This window comes from Vulpes vulpes, chromosome 6 (assembly GCF_048418805.1).
Source record: "Vulpes vulpes isolate BD-2025 chromosome 6, VulVul3, whole genome shotgun sequence".
Lineage (NCBI taxonomy): Eukaryota > Metazoa > Chordata > Mammalia > Carnivora > Canidae > Vulpes > Vulpes vulpes.
Genome location: NC_132785.1, coordinates 129,188,670 through 129,205,608, shown reverse-complemented (window position 1 = coordinate 129,205,608; position 16,939 = coordinate 129,188,670). Strand labels below are relative to the sequence as shown.

Here is a 16,939-nt window from a genome sequence, read left to right as displayed (position 1 = left end):
GGCAGAGACACAGGCAGAGGGAGAAGCAGGTTCCATGCAGGGAGCCTGACGTTGGACTCGATCCCAGGTCTCCAGGATCAGGCCCTGGGTTGAAGGCCGCGCTAAACCGCTGAGCCACCCAGGCTGCCCAGTAGAAACTATCTTGATCAAGAATATTCACAAACTCTCTGGAGAAAGCTTTGAGTTTTTAATAAAAGGCATAAAAATACTCGAATAAATGGAAATGCCATGCCCTTGAATAGATACTACAGATTAGATGCATAGACGAGACATATGCGGTATTTTACATAAAATGCCAAATGTACACTTTGTAAGAGCACATACATATATACTTTACAATATATTAAACAAAAGGTCAATCTTAGGGAGATAAAGGAAATGACATATAAAGATTGAAAAGAATAAATAAAACAAGAGAAAGGGCTCACACTGACCAAAGATAATGTGACTTTTTGTGGCTGAGTTTATAAAGAAAAGTTTCTGAAAATATGAACAACAGAAAAAGGGAACTATTACTGTTCATATCCATAAATTCAGTGAAATAGTTTTCACTTTTAATAAACTACTACTATGAAATAGACTGAAAAATAGTTTACTCATCTAATCCTCAGAAGAATTACAAATAAATTTGAGGCTAAAGAAAACTTTCCCTCAGTAGCTTTTGATCAGTTAACTATAGGCTAAGCAACTACTAAGTGCCAAGCAAGAGAAAGCAATAAAATAAAGCATGGTGTCAAACCTTTAAGGCACTCCTAACCCTGCTAGGGTTAATAACTCAAGTGTGGCCCCACTGAGAAAATCAGAGAGTAGGTACTCTAAGTACCATCTGGTACATAGAATGTGAGCTACATATTTAATTTTCGATTTTCTAGTAGAAGCATTAAAAGAACATAGCAACAGGTTAAATTAATTTTAATAGTATTTTATTTAACCCAACACATCCCCATGTATTTCAACACAAAATATAAACAGATTAAGACTGTACATTCTTTTTTCATACTGTCACACTGTCCCTGAAATTGGGTACATATTTTATACTTCCAGAACACCCTAATTCAGACTAGCCACATCTCAAGCGCTCAGTAGCCACACGTGGCTGGCAGCTACTGTGTAGGAAAATGCAGCTCTAAGCACTCAAGAGGATGTAATCACATTTGAGTGAGATGCAAGAAAAAAAGGAATCATAGAGGTGAGGGAATGGAGTCTTTGAAGAATACACAGTAGAGTTCTAATGGAAGACAAAGGTTACTTCAAGCAGGCACTAGCACAAAGAAAGCTAATAAAAAAAACCTGGGGGATGGGGAACATCCCCCAACCTGCATGTCTAACCATTTTCATCTCTCACATCTCATTTCACGTCGCACTAACATTGGAAGGGAAGGAAAAAGAAAAAGGCTGTAGTTCCTTGACATCATGATAGCTGGCAATTTATCGTTATGCTTCTGACTAGGCTGTCCTTTCTGCCTTGCTCCCCCTTCTATCTCCAACTCTTTCTTAGCTTAGTTAATTCCTACACTAAAGTACTTGACTGAATTCCTTCTGCAGTCTCAGAACACAGGACCTGGCAACTAGCGAGTATGAAATCTCCGGGCAAACAAACAGCCAAGCAGAATTGTCTGGCTGAGTATTAAGGTTATAGATAGAGTTCAGCAGTTAGAAATAACAAAGCTGGAAAGCTGTATCAAGAACTTCGAATGCTAAACCAAAGACTCTAGATTATCCAGTTTTTAGAGTAACACTACAAAAACTAACTTAAGAGGGAATTAACATCTGTAGAATGCCCACAAGCAAGTTATCTGTTATTTTCTTCAATCACAACAACCCTGGGTAGATGGTGTTATACCCTTGTGATTTAAAAAAAAAAAAAAAATGTGAAATGCACAGCATGGTAACTTTAGATAATAATAACTATTTATTTTTGAAGACTGCTATGAGAGTAGATCTTAAAATTCTCATTACAAGAAAAAAAATTTGTAACTATGTGTGGTGATGGATGTTAATAACTAATTAACTACTTACTGTGATCATTTCACAATCTACAACTTCTGAATCATTATATTGTGCACCTGAAACTAATAAACTAGTATGTTATATATGCCAATTATATCTCAATAGTAAAAGACTGAGATAAAGGGATGCCTGAGTGGCTCAGTGGATGAGGGTCTGCCTTTGGCTCAGGGTATGATCCCGGAGTTCCGAGATCCAGTCCCACATCGGGGGATGTGGGATCCCTGCATGGAGCCTGCTTCTCCCTGCCTCTCTCCCTCTATGTCTCTCTCATGAATAAATAAATAAAATCTTAAAAAAAAAAATGAGATAAAATTTTTTGAGGCACTGATAAGTCAATCAACTTGGTCATGATTAAGTTACTTGTATTTGAAGGCTAGTTTCATTTTTTTTTAAGATTTTATTTATTCATGAGAGACAGAGAAAGAGAGAGAGAGAGAGGCAGAGACACAGGCAGAGGGAGAAGCAGGCTCCATGCAGGGAGCCTGACGTGGGACTTCGATCCTGGGTCTCCAGGATCACACCCTGGGCTGATGGCGGCGCTAAACTGCTGAGCCACCCGGGCTGCCCTGAAGGCTAGTTTCAATTCCAACCATGTAACTCCAAATCCCAACTTCTTGTATGTTTGTTGTTGTTCCTTCTTTTTTTGTTTCACATCTTGTCCACTCTGCTTCATACATGTCTTCCTAATTACTCCCTCAACCAGTCTTAGGCTCCCATCTTTCCCTCCACTTCTAAGCCCAGATGCTATCCATTGAGTCTCCCTTTAAGAAAGCTGCCTTAGATTTTAAAAAGAGAGAGATGCTCTCAGTGAAATGATTACAGAGGGGAGAGACCAAGGACACAGGGAGAGAGATGAGAAAACCAGTAAAAAGACCATTAACATTAATGATGGCGAATACTATCTGTTACTTCCTATGTATTAGGCACTGTTTTATTTTTTATCATTTTTTTAAATATTTTATTTATTTATTCATGAGAGACAGAGAGAGAGAGAGAGAGAGAGAGAGAGAGAGAGAGAGAGGCAGGCGTGCAGAGACACAGGCAGAGGGAGAAGCAGGCTCCCTGCAGGGAGCCCAATGTGGGACTCAATCCTGGGACCCTGGGCCAAAGGCAGGTGCTAAACCGCTGAGCCACCCAAGAACCACACCCCCCCCCCCCGCCCCGGGCACTGTTTTAAATGGTTTACCCATACTATCCCTTCTAATCAGTAATTCAACCAATATTTTGTTGATCACCTGTGATAAATGGAAAGCATGTTCTAGGTATCTGTTACATGAGTAAACAAAACAAATATTCCTGTCCCTCTGGGGCCTTCTGTATACTAGAGGAAACTGACAAAACACAATCAACATAAGATATATGTAAATAATACAATAGGTCGGAAATAACAACTGCAATAGAGAAAAGAAAAACGAGATCAGGGTTGGGGAGACTGCGAGAGCCATAGGTGATTAAACCACTGAAGTAATATATGTGAAAAGTGGAGGTGAAAAAATCAGCCATGAGGATATCTGGAAGCAAAGTGTTTAAAGGGAAGGGCAATGCAAAGGCCCTGAGGTTGGAGTGTCCCTGGTGTGTTCACAACAGCAAGAAGACTCCTAGGTCTATGGATGTAGTGGGTACAGAGGGTAGGAGATGAGGACAAAGTGGAAAGGGAAGCCAAAGCACAGAAGGCCTTATCCTTATACACCCCTACGAGGCCATCACTATTACCAATGCATTTTATAGATGAGGTAACCAGGGCACAAAAAAAGTTATTTAATTTCTCTGGTCACAATAAAATGCTAGGTCAGGGGTGCCTGGGTGCCTCAGTCAGTTAGGCGTCTGCCTTTGGCTCAGACTATGATCTCCGGGTCCTGGGATCAAGCCCCATGTCAGGCTCCCTGCTCAGCAAGGAAGTCTGTTTCTCCCTCTCCATCTGCCTCTCCCCCTGCTTGTGCTCTCTCTCAAATAAATAAAATCTTTAGAAAATAAAATCCTAGATCAGATTATAAATCCAAAGAGTTACTATTACAGTGATTTGAAAACATCCACCCAACATCTTTGACACGCTTCCCATTACAAGGTAAGGTCCATGTTCCTTCTGTTGAATCTGAGTGCTTCTGACAGATTTAATGAAGAGAAAATGATAGAAGTGATACTATGTGCCTTCTGAGGCTAGATCATAAAAGAAAGGCAGCTTCTGTCCTTTTCTGAAAGGCTGAATCACCTCAGAAGTCTGATTACAGTGAGGCCTCCATGCTGGAGGAGCCGTTGTAGATATTCCTGCCAAGAGTCCAAGCTGAGCCCAGCCTTCTGCCAAGGTGCCTTTTGCCAAGGTGACAGAAATGTGCATGAAGAAGCAATCTAGGATGTGGATCTCCCAGCCCAGCTGTTCAAATCCCCCAGCCTGTTAAGATCTTCCAAACTGAAGTTCCATATAGAAGAGTTAAGCCACCCCTGTCTGAATATCTTACACACAACCTGTGAATATAATAATAAAACAGCTGTTGTTTTACGGTACCAAACTGTAGAATTCCAGTTGTTCCATAGTAATAATAAAAACCACTATACAATAAGCAGGGAATAAAGGTTAAGAACCTGAACGAGGGCACGTGGGTGGCTCAGTAGGTTAAGCGTCTGCCTTCAGCTCAGGTCATGATCTCAGAGTCCTGGGATGGAGCCCTGCTTCAGGCTCCCTGCTTAGCAGGCAGTCTGTTTGCCCCTCTGCCACCCCTCCCCCATTCGTGCTCTCACTCTCTCTCAAAATCTTAAAAAAAAAAGGAACCTGAACTAAGTTAATAGAAATGGAAAAAAAAAAAAAACAAACCTGGAATACATTACCATGGTATGTGATGTGGAAGGTTCTTTATCATTAAGTATCTTTAACGTCTAGATGGCAACCTTCTTTTAAGAGAAGAAAACAAGCTCCTTTAGTCCATTCTGCTAATAGAGCTATTATATGCCTATGGATACCAAGGAGGGCCTAGGAATAGGTTAGCAAAGGAAGGAAGACAAGGAAAGGTGGAGATAGTATGTGAACAGAATGCCATCAACAACAAAAGCTGATTGCCTTGGTTTAAATTATTCTTCTGGATAAAGAATGGCAATTCTCAGAGCAGAAGGCTGAGTTAAGGAATGGTTCTAGGTAGACTCCTCTCCAGGATTCTCATGCTAGAATCTGCTATTGTAGCCAATGAAGTCATAAAGATACTGAATAAAGAATGGGGTTAATATGAAATTCTAGAATAAAAACCTTCAGGCTCAGCTTATTCAAGTATTATACTAAATTCTACCAATACACATTTTCATGTAAAACATCCATAATACAAACTCTCTAATACTGAATATTCACCCAAATGCAACTGCCTATTAGCCACAAATAAAAACAAAACACCACCTGCTCTGTTCAAGTTTCAATTCTGAGCACCCAGATTCTACGTAACACACTTACACAATGCCTTATCTAGTCTACACAAGATTACACAAGACTGGGGACACCTGGGTGGCTCAGCAGTTGGGCATCTGCCTTTGGCTCAGGGCGTGACCCGGAGTACTGAGATCAAGTCCCACACTGAGTGAAGCCTGCTTCTCCCTCTGCCTCTCTCTTTCTGCCTCTCTCTCTCTCTCTCTGACTCTCATGAATAAATAAAATCTTAAAAGAAAAAAAGATTACACAAGACTAACCATGGCTGAGCAGCTCAGATGGCTAGAATACAATGCTGAAGAACTCTACCTCGAAGGAGAAAAAAAAAAATCCTTGCTTCCAGTGCCAACTTCCACCCTTCTAATTATTCTACATGCAGGTGCAAATGGGTCAACACAAACTCCTGATGACTACTTGCAGACCAACTCCAAACACATTCTTTAAATTCTTGTATAAGACAACATTAAAGCTGAGATATTCCCAGGGAAGAGATTTGTTCTCTCCTTCAGGTTTAATTTGAAAGTTCAAAATGGAGGGGAGAGGGATCCCTGGGTGGCTCAGCGGTTTAGCGCCTGCCTTCGCCCCAGGGTGTGATCCTGGGGTCCCGGGATCAAGTTCCGCATCTGGCTTCCTGCAGGGAGCCTGCTTCTCCCTCTGCTTGTGTTTCTGCCTCTGTGTGTGTGTGTGTGTGTGTGTGTGTGTGTGTCTCTCATGAATAAATAAAATCTTTTTAAAAAAATAAATAAAGTGGAGGGGAGATGGGGCACCTGGCTGGCATGTGACTGTGGCTCTTGATCCCAGGGTAGTGAGTTCAAGCCCCACAATGGGGGTAGAGTTTACTTAAAAAAAAAAAACGTATCAGGGCGCCTGGGTAGCTTAGTCAGTTGAGCATCGGACTCTTGGTTTTGGCTCAGGTCATGATCTCCCAGTCATGGGATGGAGCCCTGAGTTGGGATCCGTGTTCAGGGTGGAGTCTCCTTGCAATTCTCTCTCTCCCTCTCCCCCTACCCAGAGTACCCCCTACACTCTCTCTCAAATAAATAAATAAATCTTTTTTTTTTAAGATTTTTATTTTATTTTATTTTTTTATTTTTATTTTTTAATGATAGTCACACAGAGAGAGAGAGAGAGAGAGGCAGAGACACAGGCAGAGGGAGAAGCAGGCTCCATGCACCGGGAGCCCGACGTGGGATTTGATCCCGGGTCTCCAGGATCGCGCCCTGGGCCAAAGGCAGGCGCTAAACCACTGCGCCACCCAGGGATCCCTCAAATAAATAAATAAATCTTAATATATATATGTATATATACATCTATTATGTAAGGGGGGGCACCTGGGTGGCTAAGTCAGTTGAGTGTCCAACTCCTGGTTTGGGCTCAGGTCATGAACTCAGGGTAGTGAGATCAAGCTCTGCATTGGGCTCCATGCTCACCACAGGAGCTGCTTATCCCTCTCCCTCTGCTCCTCCCCCGCTTGCAAACACACACAAACACATTCTCTATTTCAATCTCTTAAAAAATATTTTAAAATATATAAAAATAAAACAAAATGGAAGTGAGACAAGAGTTTTCCTTTTTTTTTCCTTCTTCCAGCCCTCTCCCCATGGCCCCTAACACTGAGAAAAGCATTTTATGCTTTAGTCCTCCCAGTGGTGATCAGAAAGGGCTGCATTCCCTGACTTACTTCCAGGTTGAAAAGAAATTCCAGGGATAAAATTTGGCTATATCCTAGAATTCAGAGCAATTCTCTTTTAAATTAAAAATAACAACAACAACAAAAAAAAAACAGGTACCATTACCTTAAACCATAGATCTCTTACAAGTTATTACAATGTAAAATAATCATGTACTACATACGTAATCAAATGAATGATATTATACTCATTACAAATTCCCACTTTTACCTGACTTACATACAGAAAAAAAAAATCCTCAAATTGAAGTCTATAAGATCTTTTCTCAAAACATTTTGACATCATAAAATATATGTATTCTCAGATCAACTTTTTATTTTTTTTTATTTTATTTTTATTTTTTATGATAGTCACACAGAGAGAGAGAGGCAGAGACATAGGCAGAGGGAGAAGCAGGCTCCATACACCGGGAGCCCAACGTGGGATTCGATCCCGGGTCTCCAGGATAGCGCCAAACCGCTGCGCCACCCAGGGATCCCTCAGATCAACTTTTTTAAAAAGCCCCAAACAGGGCAGCCTGGGTGGCTCCGCGGTTTAGCGCCACCTTCAGCCCAGGGTGTGATCACGGGAACCTGGTATTGAGTCCCACCCACGTCAGGCTCCCTGCATGGAGCCTGCTTCTCCCTCTGCCTGTGTCTCTGCCTCTCTCTGTCTCTGTCTCTATGAATAAATAAAATGTTAAAAAAAAAAAGGCCCAAACAACTTTATTCAATAGATAGTTGTGCTTAAAAGTTAAAAGGCAGATTAAATGAAATTATATATTTTTAAAAGATTTTATTTACTTATTTGACAAAGAGTGAGCGAGCACAAGCAGGGGAGGGGAAGAAGGAGAAGCAGGCTCCCCACTGAGCAGGGAGCCTGATGTGGGGATCGATCCCAGGATCATGAACTGAGCCGAAGGCATATGCTTAACCAACTGCGCCACCCAGGTGCCCCCAAATCATTATATTTTAAATGAAATATTATATAAAGTAATTAATACTGTTGCCTGATATACAGTATATGATCAGCAAATAGTAACTTCTTACACTCCATAACTACACTTTCTTACAAAGAACCAACTTTAAAAACTCATGGAACTTTTTTTTTTAAGATTTTATTTATTTATTCATGAGAGACACAAAGAAAGAGGCAGAGGGAGAAGCAGGCTCTATGCAGGAAGCCCGATGCGGGACTCAATCCCGGGACCCCGGGATCATGCCCTGAGCCAAAGGCAGGTGCTCAACCGCTGAGCCACCCAGGCGCCCCAAAATTCATGGAACTTAATTTTTATTTAATCTGTTAGAAATCTCTTCTATAGTCACAATACAATCTGAAGGAGTATAGTTTAGTTGGCAAGCTTTCACTGAATACGAATGCAGTGATTAAAATGTCGTTTATGGACCTGCTGCATTAACAACACCTAGGAACTTGTTAGAAGTGCTAACTGTAGGGCAACCCAGGTGGCTCAGCGGTTTAGCGCCCCCACCCCCTTCAGCCCAGAGTGTGATCCTGGAGACTTGGGATCAAGTCCCGCATCGGGCTCTCTCTCTCTCTCTCTCTCTCTCTCTCTCTCTCTGTGTGTGTGTGTGTGTGTGTGTCTCATGAATAAATAAAATCTTTAAAAAAATGCTAACTGTAGAATCAAGGTCTGGGGGGGTAAGGCCCATCAATCAGCTTTAACAAGCCCTCCAGGTGATACTGGTGTCTGCTCCAGTTTGACAGTTTGAGAGGCTAGTTTCATAGAACTCAGGGTGCTTTGTTCTGTAGGGATTGAGAAGTCCTAAAAGCAGGTGCAATATGGTTCCTAGGTATATCCTCTAGGGCACCTAGCACAGTGTCATATACAAAGTAAGCACTCAAACTTGAATAGGTTATAATAGTCTCATATAACCTATAGCTGACTAAACAAAAACACCACAGAGATAAATTCTTTTTTTTTTTTTTTAAGATTTTATTTATTCATGAGAGACACCAAGAGAAAGAGGCAGAGACACAGGCAGAGGGAGAAGCAGGCTCGACGCAGGGAGCCTAATGTGGGACTCGATCCTGGGTCTCCAGGACCACACCCTGGGCCAAAGGCAGGCGCTCCACCGCTGAGCCACCCTGGCATCCTGAGATTCTGATGGCTTGTCTGCATTAACAGTAAGTAAGTACATGCTGCACACAGACCAGGAGCTGTTAAATAATTGGCAAAGCCCCTGGGCTTCTCGTACTTTGGCAAATAACTCAGGCTTACAAGGTGTCATATGCTTTAAAATATAGGTGAAAAATACATTTTTAATTTTACCAGTGTCCAAACAGGATTTGACCATGGCTCTAATCAAGTCAACTGCAGAACATAAACTAAAATATAAACTTTTCTGTTGCCTTCAAAAATGCATCTTATTTCACATATTAGTTAACTATAATACATGGACCCAAGATAGGTTCCAATTTGGACACAGTGTTAAAAAAGTAGACAACCGGGGGCAGTGCCAATGGCCCAGCGGTTTAGCACCGGGGTGTGATCCTGGAGACCCGGGATCGAGTCCCACGTCAGGCTCCCTGCACAGAGCCTGTTTCTCCCTCTGCCTGTCCCTCTTTCTCTATCTCCACCTCTGCCATGAATAAATAAGTAAATCTTTAAAAAAAAAAAAAAAAAAGTAGACAACTGGGGTGCCTGAATGGCTTAGTCGGTTAAGGGTCTGTCTTCTGCTTAGTTCATGATCCTGGGGTCCTGAGATTGAGCCCCCCATCAGGCTCCCTCCCTCAGGGATAGCCTACTTCTCCCTCTGCTCTCTCACGCATGTTCTCTGTCTATCAAATAAATAAAATATATATATATATTTTTAAGTAGACAACTGAAGAAATTTGAAAACTGACTGGATATTTGATATTAAGGAATGATAAAAGGGATTATGATATAATTTTCATAAAAACAGCTTTTATCTCTTCTAAAAGCTTAAGAGACGAAATGATATGATGTACAGAATTTGCTTCTTGAAATGAAGACTCACCACTGAGCTGCTGAGTACATGTAGGACTAACTATATACCAGGGTTTCTCAACCCTGGCACTATTGACATTTTTGGCTAGATATTTTTTTTTGTTGGGGAAGGGGTGTCCTGTGTATTGTAAAATGTTTAGCAGCATTCTTTTTTTTTTTTTAACATTTTTTTTTAATTTTTATTTATTTATGATAGTCACACAGAGAGAAAGAGAGAGAGAGAGAGAGAGAGGCAGAGACACAGGCAGAGGGAGAAGCAGGCTCCATGCACCGGGAGCCTGACGTGGGATTCGATCCCGGGTCTCCAGGATCGCGCCCTGGGCCAAAGGCAGGCGCCAAACCGCTGCGCCACCCAGGGATCCCATTTTTTTTTTTTAACATTTTTTTTTAAATTTTAGCAGCATTCTAAACTAAGCAGAATTTAGTCAGTAAACTCTCTTCAGTTGTAACAATCAAAAATGCTTCCAGACATCGTCAAATGTCCACGGGGGGGGGGGGGGGGGGGGGCAAAATTGTTCCTGGCTGAGAACCACTGATAAAGGTAGTAAATCCTCCTTGTTTATTTGTTTGAAATTTTCCATAACAAAACACTGAAGTTTTATTTTAATTATACTGTTTTGATACAACTACATCTCTCTAGTTGAGTAATTAGTACATAAGGTTTTTGGGTTTGGGGGTGTTTTTTTTTTTTTCAGATTATTTGAAAGTGTGTGCTTGAGCAAGGGGGAGGGGCAGAAGGAGAAGCAGATTCCCCACAGCAGGAAGCCTGGCATGGGACTGGATCCCAGGACCATGAAATCTTGACCTGAAGCAAAGGCAGACACTTAACCGACTGAGCCACCCAGGCACACCAGTATGTAAGCTTTTGAGGAACAGCTTGCTACACACACAAAAAAAAAAAACAGAGGGGAATGAACCGGAGATCTGGAGCCTAATAGAGGTGCTGCTACTAAATAGTGTTGTCACAAGCAGCTCCCGTCACCTGAGCCTCAGTAGGCTCGGATTATTTGATTAGTCCTTTTGAGTTTTAAATGATTTTTTTTGAGTTTTAAAATGATTTAATAACAGTATTACCCTTTTAAGAAAATGATTTTACTTCTATACTTGGGGAGCAGGGACTTTCAAGCAGACTCCATGCTGAGGACCGAGCCCTATAACCCTGAGATCATGACCTCAGCCAAAACCAAAAGTCAGTATGAGCCACCCAGGTGCCCCAAACAGTATTATCTTTTTTTTTTTTTTCAAAGATTTTATTTATTTATTCACAGAGATGCAGAGAGAGAGAGAGAGAGAGAGAGGCAGAGACACAGGCAGAGGGAGAAGCAGGCTCCATGCAGAGAGCCCGACGTAGGACCCGATCCAGGGTCTCCAGGATCACGCCCTGGGCTGCAGGCGGCACTAAACCGCTGTGCCACTGGGGCTGCCCACAGTATTATCTTTTATATACCCATCAGCTAAAGGTGGATATTCACATCTGTAAACCAAACAAAAGAAAAACAATAGCAGTGTACTAGGATGAAAGCAATATTCTTGTTGCAAATTACCTGCCTCTTATTATTCTTGATCTATAAGCAACATTCCTATCACAATTATATGCAATTATTTAAATTTTAAAAATACTGTGTCTCTCATGAATAAATAAAATCTTAAAAAGGCAGGGGGAGGGGACAGGCCGGATGGCTCACTGGTTTGGCACAGCCTTTGGTCCGGAGCCTGATCCTGGGCACCCGGGATCGAGTTCCCAGTCGGGCTCCCTGCATGGAGCCTGCTTCTCCCTCTGCCTGTGTCTCTGCCTCTCTTTCTCTGTCTCTCATGAATAAATAAAATCCTAAAAAAAATTTTTTTTAATTAATTTTAAAAATAATTTTTGTTCTTTTCTAGAAAGATAATTTGAGAGAGACACACACACACAGAGGGGGGAGAACCAGACTCCATGCTGAGCATGGAGCCCCATGTGGACCTCGATCCCAGGACCCTGAGATCATGACCTGAGCTGAAGGAAGATGCTTAACAAAAGGAGCCACCCAGGCACCCCTGCAATTATTTAAAATTTATTTATTTATTTTTAAGATATTTATTTATTCATTCGAGACACACACACACACACACACACAGAGATAGATAGGCAGAGACACAGGCAGAGGGAGAAGTAGGCTCCACGCAGGGAGCCCGGCGGGACTCAACCCCGGGACTCTAGGATCATGCCCTGGGCGGAAGGCAGGCACCAAACCACTAAGTCACCCAGGGATCCCCCTATTTAAAATTTAAATAAGATTCCCAGGAGTGGCATCTGGGTGGTTCAGTCTGGTAAGTGTCTGACTCCAGATCTCAATTTAAGTCTTGATCAGGGACATGAGTTCAAGTTCCACATTGGGCTCAAAAAAGTAATAAATAAATAAGATTCCCAGGATAAGCAAAATGGAAAGTCTTTTTACAAAATGAAAGGCAAAGCTTAAAAAAAAAATAAAAAAATAAAATAAAATAAAATAAAATAAAAAAAGAAAGGCAAAGCTTCTAGTCATAACAGCCAAAACATCCATCAATGGTGGATGGATGAAAAATTGTTGTACATTAACTGGGTAATGTATGGAAATGCTGAATCACTATACTGTATACCTGAAATTAATATAACACTGTATGTGAACTGGAATTAAAACTAAAACTTTGGGGCAGCCCAGTGGCTCAGCGGTTTACCGCGGCCTTCGGCCCAGGGCATGATCCTGGAGACCCAAGATCAAATCCCACGTCAGGCTCCCTGCATGGAGCTGCTTCTCCCTCTACCTGTGTCTCTGCCTCTCTCTCTCTCTCTCTCTCTGTGTCTCTCATGAATAAATAAATAAAATCTTTAAAAACAATAAAATAAAAATTTTTTTAAAAACTAAAACTTTTAAAAAAAATTTGTACATCCAAACAATGAACTACCACTCAGCAATAAAAAGACACGAACTACTGATACACAAATGTGAACAGAGATTCTATTTATATAACATCCTAGAAAAGATAAAACTATAGGGGCAGATAATAGATCAGTGGTTGCCAAGGGCTGGGGGAAGAAAGGGGAATAACTGTAAAGGGCCACAAGTTAAGCACCTTTCTGGACAATGAAAATGTTCTATATCTTGACTGTGATGGTAGTTACATAACTATACATTTGTCACAACTCATCAAACCTTACACTTAAAAAGAGTAAATGTCCTATGTCAATAAACCTTTGACCAAAGAGCTGCTCCGGAAACTGAGAGCTTCCAATTCATTCTTGTATCCTCCCCAACTGGCAGGAAGTCTAATACTCAGCAGTTCAGCAATGGCAGGTGAATAACACGGCAAACAGGAGATGTGTAACACTGACACAAGGGCACCACACTGTCAAAAACACACTACTACTTCGGAACATTCTAACACAACTTAAAAAATGGAACAGGGCATGGTGAATTAATGCAATGATGTGTTACAAATCTGATTTTAACATTGTCAAAAATTCAAATTTAAATACATTCCACAAGGGATCCCTGGGTGGCGCAGCGGTTTAGCGCCTGCCTTTGGCACAGGGCGCGATCCTGGAGACCGGGATCGAATCCCACATCGGGCTCCCGGTGCATGGAGCCTGCTTCTTCCTCTGCCTGTGTCTCTGCCTCTCTCTCTGTGTGTGTGACTATCATAAATAAATAAAAATTAAAAAAAAAAATACATTCCACAAGAATAAAGGCACACTCCATATCCTACATTGTTTTTAAAAAATAAAGTTAGTAGCTTCTAACAACACATAAAAAGATTAAAACATAATTCAAAGGATGCCTGGGTGGCTCAGTGGTTGAGCATATCTCAGGGAGTGATCCCGGGGTCCTGGGATGGAGTACCGCATCGGGTTCCCCACAGGAAGCCTGCTACTCTCTCTCTGTGTCTCTGCCCCTCTCTGCCCAGACTGAGCCACCCAGACGCCACTTCTGGGATAGAGATTCATGAGAGACACAGAGAGAGAGATTCATTAGACACAGAGAGAGAGAGAGAGGGGGGCAGAGACACAGACAGAGGGAGAAGCAGGCTCTATGCGGGGATCACGCCCTGGGCTGAAGGCAGCACTAAACCGCTGAGCCACCTGGGCTGCCCAAAAATCTTTAAAAAAATAAAAAAATAATAAAACATAATTCAACAAATTTACCGGAGAACAAAGTAAAAACACTCTTTAGTGTAAATCCTTCAGTATCACAAATCTGACTGGTTTGGCTTCAGTTCATTTAAAGATTTTATTTAGTTATGTATTTGAGAGAGACAGAGAGACAAACAGAGACAGAGCATGAGCAGTGGAGAGTACAAGAGGAGAGGACCAGAGGGAGAAGCAGACTCCCTGCTGAGCAGGGAGCCCAACTTGGGGCTCTATCCCAAGACCCTGAGATCATGACCTGAGCTGAAGGCAGATGCTTAACCGACTGAGTTGCTCAGGAGCCCCTGGCTTTAGTTCATTTAGAAAATATGGAGCAGGCAGTCCCATGTCAGGCTCCCTGCATGGAGCCTGCTTTCTCCCTCTGCCTGTGTCTGTGCCTCTCTCTCTTGTCCCTCATGAATACATAAAATATTTTTTTAAATAAATAAAATCTTGAAAGAAAGAAAGAAAGAAGAAAGAAAGAAAGAAAGAAAGAAAGAAAGAAAGAAAGAAAGAAAGAAAGAAAGAAAGAAAAGAAAAGAAAAGAAAAGAAAAGAAAAAAGAAAATATGGAGCTCCTGCTCTTGGGTCAATGTAAGATTTTGCTTCACTGGGTGAAAGTCAGAGACCAAAACTAGTAACTCGTTTTGGGTTTTTTTGTTTTTTGCTTTTTGTTTTTGTTTTTTGTTTTTTGTTTTTTGCTTACTCCATTCTACAGTGTAATCAAGGAGTAGGAAAATGAAGTCAGAAACAGGTTCTTCAAAAGGTCTCTAAGAAAATGAATTCCCTGACTCACCTAGTCTATGACATTATATTATTCACTTTTTATGGAACTTTCTAATCCATCTCAGGTGAAGGAACATATGCCATTGTATTACTTAACAATGTTAAAAAGAGCACTAAATACTATATATTAATACACTACATGAATGCTTTAGACCAAAGTTCACATAAACAGATTAAATCGCCTGATAGTTATCCAGCACACAGTAGCATTTTGAAGATTAAAATGAAGGCATTTGATACCAAGAGGCCACTATATCTCTGGACGTTGTCGAAAGCATGGAAACAGGCAGAGCGAGAAAGCTTTTCCTAAGTGATGGCATTTTCTTGCCAAGGAATTACCTCATAACATGTATAATGAAAGGCCAGTGAAGTTTCTTCACAAGCTATTCGCTAGATGTTTTACAGAAGATAACTCCCGGCTAGACTGGAACGGCTCTGAACCCTGTGCTAGAGAAGAGTTCAGAAAGCACTCGGGCAGAGTCAACATTCGCCCAAAGGAATTTCCACTACAAGTTGTCACTCCCTAAAAATGCCGCTCCTGGCCTTCTCAAAAGGTCTACGTGAACAAAATCAAAGGTTCCTTTTAGAGAGTCCCAGGATGTGAGCGCTGGAAGGGACCAAAGGCTGGCCCCGGCCACCCCGGCCACCCCGGCCACCCCGGCCACGGGAAGGAGGGAAGCCACTACGGCGGGGGCGGGTGTCCCCGAGCCGGCACCGAGGGGCCGCGCAGCTTTACTAGACACCTGCCCTTCAAACGCTCCTGACAGATGCGCAGGGATGCGGTCTGTACTGTCTCCACAAACTTCTCTGCTCTAGAGCTAGAGCGTTGCAGTTCCTTCCAAAGGGCCCTCGGACATCCCTCAGGGGCCACTCGGTGGTAGGGACGGTCACTCAACTTAGTTCCAGACCGCTTCAGGCACCCGGGTGGGTGTACAGGACAGTCCGCCTGACCCAGTCGGTTCCTGCGCATCAGCCCCACGACGCTGGCTCCGACCCGACAGTCCCTTAGAGCCGCCTGCCCGACCCAACAGCAGGCCCTGCCTCCCCGCCGCTCCACGCGCCGCCAACAACCGACACACGCGCGGGCGAGGCCGGGCGAGGCCCGGCGAGGCCCCGCGCGCCCCCCACGACCCCGACCGCCAGGCCCGGCGGAACCGGGAACGCCCGCGCCGCCCCGCTGGTGCCCACCGTCCGCCCGCGGCTGCCAGCGCGCCCCGGCCCTGCGACCCCGAGCTCGGCGGGCACGGCCGGCGCGGGCACTTACGTTCTCAGTGTCTCTTTCATTCACCGTTGGCAGCGGGGTCCTAGTGGACATTTTACTTCACTTCACTTCTGCACAATGCGAGGGTGAAACAAAACAGCACGGCCTTGGGGGGCCGGCGACCGCGTCCTCGAGCGCCCTGCGGTTCCGGAGCGGCGCCACCGACGGCGGCTCCCCTCCCCCACGGCCGTCTAGATCCCGGGCCGGGCCCGGGCCGTCCCTCGGCGGGTCCCGGGGCTCATGCTCCCCCGGCCCCGGCGGCCGCGCCGAGGAGCCCCGCGGGCGGCGGGGGCCGGGCCGGCGGTGGCGGCGGCGGCGGGCGGCGGGTCGGCCCGCCGGCGTGCCCGCGCCTCAGGGCGCCCCTCGGGCCGGGACCCCCTCGCCTCCTCCTCCGCCCTCGCCCGTCGCGCCGCCGAATTCAGCGCCGGGGCCTCCACACAGCGCCGCCGGCTGCCCCTGAAGTGGAGGAGGAGGATGTGGACGAGGTGCGGTGCAAGACAGGCTGCCGCGGGCTGCGGGCGCCGACCATGGAGGGGGCTGCGGAGGCGGCGCCTGCGCCCGGCTGCTCTGCTCCCTCCGGTTCGCTTGCCGCCTCAGCCTCCACCCGGTGGCCGCCGCCGCCGCCGCCGCTCCCGGTACCTCAGAGCCTCACGGACCCAAGATGGCCGCCCCTCGGC

The 16,939-nt window shown here is 44.1% G+C and overlaps 1 protein-coding gene across 9 annotated transcripts in view; it reads right to left on the bottom strand.

The window, feature by feature from the left end:
- The window catches only part of MARK3 (microtubule affinity regulating kinase 3), a 122,878-nt gene extending 106,327 nt beyond the window's left edge, over positions 1-16,551 (bottom strand). For all 9 annotated transcript variants that reach the window (XM_026012640.2, XM_026012641.2, XM_026012644.2 and 6 more), the window contains exon 1: positions 16,266-16,551. In XM_026012640.2, coding sequence (XP_025868425.1) covers positions 16,266-16,316 — 51 coding nt within the window. In that variant the 5' untranslated portion in view covers positions 16,317-16,551. The remainder of the gene's footprint in view (positions 1-16,265) is intronic.
- Between the last annotated feature and the right edge of the window lie 388 nt (positions 16,552-16,939).